The sequence below is a fragment of the Helobdella robusta genome (genome assembly GCF_000326865.2).
Source record: "Helobdella robusta unplaced genomic scaffold HELROscaffold_33, whole genome shotgun sequence".
NCBI classification, from domain to species: Eukaryota; Metazoa; Annelida; class Clitellata; order Rhynchobdellida; family Glossiphoniidae; genus Helobdella; species Helobdella robusta.
The window spans coordinates 1,369,417-1,376,916 of record NW_008704623.1 but is presented as its reverse complement, the minus strand read 5'-3'; the positions used below and the strand labels follow the sequence as shown (position 1 = coordinate 1,376,916).

The 7,500-nt window shown below is 33.8% G+C and overlaps 1 protein-coding gene across 1 annotated transcript in view; it reads right to left on the bottom strand.

The window, feature by feature from the left end:
• The window catches only part of HELRODRAFT_100903 (hypothetical protein), a 2,727-nt gene extending 2,334 nt beyond the window's left edge, over positions 1 to 393 (bottom strand). Inside the window, exons 1-2 of the mRNA XM_009022824.1 lie at positions 313 to 393; positions 55 to 111 (exon numbers count right to left, since the gene is read on the bottom strand). Of these exons, the coding sequence (XP_009021072.1) occupies positions 55 to 111; positions 313 to 314 (59 nt within the window). The 5' untranslated portion in view covers positions 315 to 393. The remainder of the gene's footprint in view (positions 1 to 54; positions 112 to 312) is intronic.
• Between the last annotated feature and the right edge of the window lie 7,107 nt (positions 394 to 7,500).

The window sequence follows — 7,500 nt, the reverse complement described above, 5'->3', positions numbered from 1 at the left end:
ACCAATAAAATAAAGTAAACTAAAAATTTAACTCATAATAAAATTTAAATTTACCTGTCACTCGCTGACTCGGATTCTTCCTTCTTCTTCTTCTCTTTAACTTTGCCAACCCTTAGTAAATAAAATTTTGATTAAAAATTGGGAGATAATAAACCAATCAAATTATATTATCGCTCGTTACTAGTATGAAGACCGGCAAGAAAAATCCGACTAACGAAATAAATCTCTAATCCGCCGATAACCGAACTAAAATTAAATTTTTGATAAAAATAAAAAACCAATTAGCCCAACAAACGCTAACAAAATACTAACATTTCGAGTTACTTGATCGAAGTATGACAACTTTTAAACGATTTCAATGAAAACCGACTTTTACTTAGATATATATATATAGTCTAAACCTGAGCGGTTTTACTAACTACCACAACAAGTTAACATATCTATATAGTTTTTCTTTGTTATTTTACAACTGTGATAAAATAACCAAAGGATACATATACTAATTAAATAAATACTTTTTTATTAATTTTATTTATTTTATAATAAAAAATGCATTTTATTATAACTTGAGTAAATTTTGGATTGTTAAAAATAATATCCAATACTTTTTAAATAACCTGTTGTCATGGATATTTTCTTTGACGCCTTGATTTAAAAATCGCTAATGTAATCGTCAAAAAATCATTTATTTGTCAAATTATAGAAATAAATTAATTCATTTATAATTAAATAAATTAAATATTGTATAATTTCTAAATAACTAATCAACATTTCAAAAAAAATGGCTAAAACCAGAGGTCAAACTTCTACTAAAAAGGCTAAAATCCCAAATAATGCAAAATCAACTAAGGTCTTTATTTAGCCACAATTATAACCTTTATTATAATTATAATTATTATATATTATAAATTATAATTGTTATATAATTATTCATATATTATATTTATATATAATAAACTATAATGAGTATTAAATTGCGAGTTTGTTAAATGTATTATTTCAGTAACATTTACATAAATTACGATTCTATCTTCAATTCTTCTTCTTTCTTTCATGTAATTATAATTTCAGGACATTGGCGACCATCGACCTCCATAAAACCCAATCTTTAACACTTCGTAAGAATTGAAATATAGTGATATTCAGCAAGTGACGCAAGGATTTTACAAATGTTATTCGTTGTTGAACGCGATTTCTTTTCTCTGCAATCTTTTCAGTAGTTGTTAGATTTTCCATTCTTTCCTTCCGCATGATGGGGCCAAAAAACTTTGACTGACCCTCGCCTGATTAGCAATATCCTCTTTTCATAACTGGACTGTTGTAATACGGTCAATATCTTCGATTAAAAATATCAAATTAAGCCATAAAACTCGAACGTTATTTCTTCTTAATACTAATATACTAATTAATTATTTAATTAAGTCATTTAATATTCATTTAACATTTCAGAAAATTGTTTTATTTATAAATTATATTATTTCTATTAATTATTTAATTTTTTATTATTTCAAGAAAACAAGCTCTAAAGCTGAAAGTAGGAAAAATAAAGAAGAGCAGGAAAAGAGAGCGAAAGAAGAAGGTTATTTAGGCATATGATTTATGCATGAATAATTATGCATAAATTATAAATAATTACGCATAAATTATAAATAATTTTAACAGAAGAAGCAAGATTGAGGGCTGAACAGGAAGATGTTGAGATGAGAGAGCAAGAGAAACAGGATAATAAGGAGAGGAAGAAGAGAGAGAAGGAGGTAAAAAGTGAGAGAAAGAGTGCGATCGATGATGATGATGATGATTATTTTTTCATTATTAACTACTATAATTTAATTAAATAAATTTAAACTCAAAAGGAGATTAAAAAGATAAGGACCCAAATCCCTGAGTTGATAATGCTAAAAACTAAACTTAACCTCAACAATCTCACCCTCAACTTGAATGAGAAAGAACAGAAAGACGTAAGTTAAATTAACAAATTTATGCCATCACCATCATCATCATCATTGGCAGCAGCAGCATAATCATCATCATAATCATCATCATCAATCATCATTATCCTCCTCCTCCTCATCATCATTGTCGTCGTCACCATCATCATCATCACCATCATCATCATAATCACCACCATTATCATCACCATCATCATCACCATCAGTGGGATGCCCTGGTAAACCCTGACCGGCCCCCAAATCCAGTAAACCTTCCCCTCATAAATACTTTCCTGGCGGAGATGAAGGAGAAGAAGAGTAACGAAACAGTTCAGGGTTTTCTCAAACTGGCTGTTGTCCTACAAAATGTTGGTTGGTTGGCTGGTTGGTTGATTGATTGGTTGATTGATTGATTGATTGATTGATTGGTTGGTTGGTTGATTGATTGATTGATTGATTGATCATCAGTTCGTGGATGAATTGGATTTGAAGAAGAGCTTGAAAGACAGAAGCTACGGTCAACTCTGCACCTACCACACGGTGATGATGATGATGATGTTGTTGTTGATGATGATGATGATGATGTTGTTGTTGGTGATGATGATGATGTTGTTGTTGGTGATGATGATGATGTTTTTGTTGGTGATGATGATGATGTTTTTGTTGGTGATGATGATGATGTTTTGTTGATGTTGATGATTAGGACGATGATGATGATGATGTTTTGTTGATGTTGATGATTAGGACGATGATGATGATGATGTTTGTTGTTGATGGTGACGATGATGAAGACGATGTTGATGATGACTGATTAAAATGGTTTTTACGTTGTATTTATATATATATAATAAACCGACCAAATATTTAACACACACAGGTACAACAACACACACACACAAATACACACAAACAAACACACACACATACAGACAGAGATAGAGATAGCGAATCTCTTCGATTACAAACTTGAAGCTTGTACATACAACCTTCTCCTCCATGCCAAATCCAACACCCTACAAGATAATGACTTCTTTTACACTGCTAAAAATGACAAGATGTTCTATTGCGTCTGGGGAAATATTTCCAAAAATCCTAGGTTCCTGGATTGACTGAGTAAATTAGCGAATGAATGAATGAATGAATGAGTGAATGAATGAATGAATGAATGTATGAATGAATGAATGAATGAATGAATGAATGAATGAATGAATAAATGAATGAATGAATGAATGAATGAATGAATGAATGAATGAATGAATGAATGTCTCATTAAATTTAACAGGGTACGAAGTTTTGAATTTGAAGAGAGGAGTATTTTTTGTGAAATCAATCCATTTATTAGCAGACTGAGTTGCGGTTTGTCCATTCGTTCATTCCATCATTCATTCATTCGTTCATTCATTCATTCATTTATTCATTCATTTATTCATTCATTCATTCATTCATTCATTCATTCATTTATTCATTTATCAATTGGCCAACTAACCAATCAATCAATCAACCAACCAACCAATCACATCAATCACACAACCAACCAGTCAACCAATCAACCAACCAACCAACCAAATCTTCATCCAACCAATTAATCAATCTACCAATCAACCTTCACCCAACCCACCCACGCAGCAATCCTTTTAGTCTTTATGGATTTCAATCCCTGTTCCCACTACATTGTCAAGACAACGCTGAACAACGGGATAATACAGGAGCAGTTGGATAACTTCATGTCATCCATTCGCTCCTTCGGCAGCTATATGAGTACTCAGAGCGGTCTGTTACACCGTGTGGTTTGTGTGGCGTGTGTGGTGTGAAGTGTGTGATGTGCCGTGTGTGATGTGCCGTGTGTGGTGTGGCGTGTGTGGTGTGGCGTGTGTGGTGTGGCGTGTGTGATGTGGCGTGTGTGGTGTGGCGTGTGTGGTGTGGCGTGTGTGGTGTGGCGTGTGTGATGTGGCGTGTGTGGTGTGGCGTGTGTGATGTGGCGTGTGTGGTGTGTGGTTTGGCGTGTGTGGTGTGGTTTGTGTATTTTCTTGCGTTTCAGTGTGTGTGCTTCATCGTCGTGTTTTTGTTGCAAGTTGCATTGTAATCAGTCAGTATGAACTCCGCAATAACTGTGCTGTTGTGTTAGCATTGCTAAAAATAACTTCTCAACCAACCAACAAACCAATCAGGAACGTCGGTCAGCATAACAAGCCGGAGGTCGACCTATGACCCCAAGATCATTGCCAACACTCTCAGCATCGACCTTGACATGAAGCAGGATAGGCATAGGAACATGCCGAAGATTTTCGTTCACGAGATTAAAGCCATCAGCCACAAAAAATCGGAGGTGATGATGACCACCGCGATAATGACGATGAAGAAGACGACGACGACGACGATGATGATAAAATAATTATAATAATTAATATAATTATAGTTATAATTACAATAATTAATATAATTATAGTTATAATTATGATAATTAATATAATTATAGTTATAACTTTAATAATTAATATAATTATAGTTATAATTATAATAATTAATATAATTATAGTTATAATTATAATTGTGGAGCAGAATGAGGCGGAAAATGATGAAGAGTTGGACGACTTTGCGGACGAGGAAGAGGAGATTAACTTGGCAAAGTACCAGCTAAAAACCCCACGTAATAAAATTTATTATTATTATTATTTAATAATGTTATTATTATTATTATTTGTTCTTCTTCTTCTTTTTCTTCTTCTTCTTCCTCTTATTATTATTATTATTATTATTATTATTATGTATAATCATCATCAAGACCGATCTAATCATTGTTATCGTCGTCGTCATCATCATCGTCATCACTACCATAGTTGTCATCATCATCATCATCATCATCATCATCATCATCATCATCATCATCATCGCCATCTTCAGCACCTGAGGAAATGTATGTAGAGGAGAACCCGACGGTCTACTACGACATGAACCTGTTCGGTATCGTTGGGGGGACCTTCAGGGTCCAGCTGGTCAACCTGCCCTACCAACCAAAGATCGTAAAAAACTGGACTATACAAATGTGTGAGTGATGATGACGACGACGATCGTGATGATGATAATGATGATGAACTTTAATTGTCCTTAGTAAACAGAAAGTTGATTTGTCACTCACATAACCAATCAATCAGCAAATCATTCAGCCAGCCTATCAGCCAGCCAATCAACCAACCAGTCAGCCAACTAATCAGCCAATTAAACAAAATACATTGATCAAACAATTAAAAATTCATCATTATCACGATCATCCACATCATCATCATCACCACCACCACCATCATCATCATCACAACCAACACCACCATCATCATCATTACCAGTGGTTGACCCACTTTACCTTGACCACATACATTACGAGGGCAAATTATTGAAAACCTCCATTCTGTCCAGTCAGGATGACCAGAAGATGCTCCATCAAACCCCACTCATGATCGCATTCAAGTATGATTGGATCGTTGGATGGGCGGAAAATGAGTGAAGGATTGAGTGAATGAATGAATGAATGGATGAGTGAATAAATGAATGGATGAGTGAGTGAATAGGCAAAAGTACAGATGTATAACTTAACTCAGGGGCGAATGAATATTAAATGCAATTTCTTTACAACCGGCTCTTCAACTAATCAATCTACTTATCAATCAATCAATCTACTCTCTTCAACTAATCAATCTACTTATCAATCAATCAATCTACTTATCAATCAATCAATCAATCAATCAATCAATCAATCAATCAATCAATCAATCAATCAATCAATCAATCAATCAATCAATCAATCAATCAATCAATCAATCAATCAATCAATCAATCAATCAATCAATCAATCAATCAATCAATCAATCAATCAATCAATCAATCAATCAATCAATCAATCAATCAATCAATCAATCAATCAATCAATCAATCAATCAATCAACCAACCAACAAACCAATCAATCAATCAATCAACCAATCAATCAATCAATAAATCAATCAATCACCAATCAATCAATCAATCAGGTTGCCTCCAGATATTCATTTCTTTGGTGACCCATTATTGGCCATTTTCGATTGGACAGTCAAAAAGTGGAAAGGGAAAGGATTCTATGATACCGTCTACGATGAAAGTTAGTTAGTGGATTGACTGAATGAGTGAATGAACAAATGAACGAATGAAAGAAAGAAAGAAGGAATGAATAAATTGATGAATATTTGAATAATTAAATAAATTAATTAGTTAATAGCTGACTGACTGACTGGCTGATCGAACGAACGAATGAATGAACCAATGAATAAGTAAATGAATGAATAAATAAATGGATGAATGAATGAATTAATGAATGAATAAATAATCATTACCGTCATCAGCCAACCGTCAGATCTCCTTTAAATTTACAAAATTCGGCCTCATGGGCTTTATGCAAGACATCTACGTAAACATGCCTTTTCGGTTAGCTTGGTTGGTTGGCTGGTTGATTGATTGGTTGATTGATTGGTTGATTGGTTGGTTGAATGATTGATTAGTTGTTTGGCTAGTTGGTTGATTGATTGATTGGTTGGTTGATTAGTTGATTGATTGGTTGGTTGGTTGATTGGTTGGTCGGCTGATTATTTGAATTCTCTTAGGTATTTTAAATTAGAATTTTATTGCTTTGTTTTTTTTAATCAACACCGTCGTCATCATCGTCATCACTACACTATCATCATCATTACCATCATCATCGTCGTCGTCATCATTATCAGGTCATTCTTATGTCAGCCGGTTGACTCAGGTCAGAGGGTGAGGTTATTACTGAGGGGAGTTCACGCCGATGTTGAATTTATCTTCCAGGTTTCGATCATGATGATGGTTGATTGATTGATTTTATAAATGAATGAATAAATGAAGAAATAAATGGATGGATGGATAAATGAATGAATGAATGAACGAATAAACAAACGAACGATTGACAAACCAACCTGCAAATGATCGATTGATCGATTGGTATATTGGTTGATTGATTGATAGATTAGTTGATTAGGTAATTAAAAAGTTATTTAATTGATTGGTTGATTGATTGATTGATTGAACGGCTAAATAATTAACAGGGCAAACAAGTATGCTTAGTTCAACCGACAAATTTTCCAGAATTTGAAGGGCTGCTCAATGCATACATGCCATTTCCGTCACTTGTTAAAGTGTGTAAGTGTGTGTGTTTGATGTAAGTGTGTGTGTTTGTTTGTATATTTGTTTGTATGCTTGTTTGTATGTATGTATGTGTATGTGTTTGCTCACGTACACACACACACACACATACATACAGGCATACATACACGCACACGTACACACATATACACAAACACATGGAACAACAGAAGATGAAACACGCAGGGTTAAATTTTTTTCCCGGCTTGAATGCAGTTGAACATTTGAAAATTGAAGAAAAAGTTAGTGTTTTGAACGAACGAATAAATGAATGAATAAATGAATGAATGATTGATTGATTGATTGATTGATTTAATTTTTCATTTGTTAAGAGGCAAGGGACGTTGGGAAGACTGTACTATCAGATGGCTTTGACAGCCTCACAGG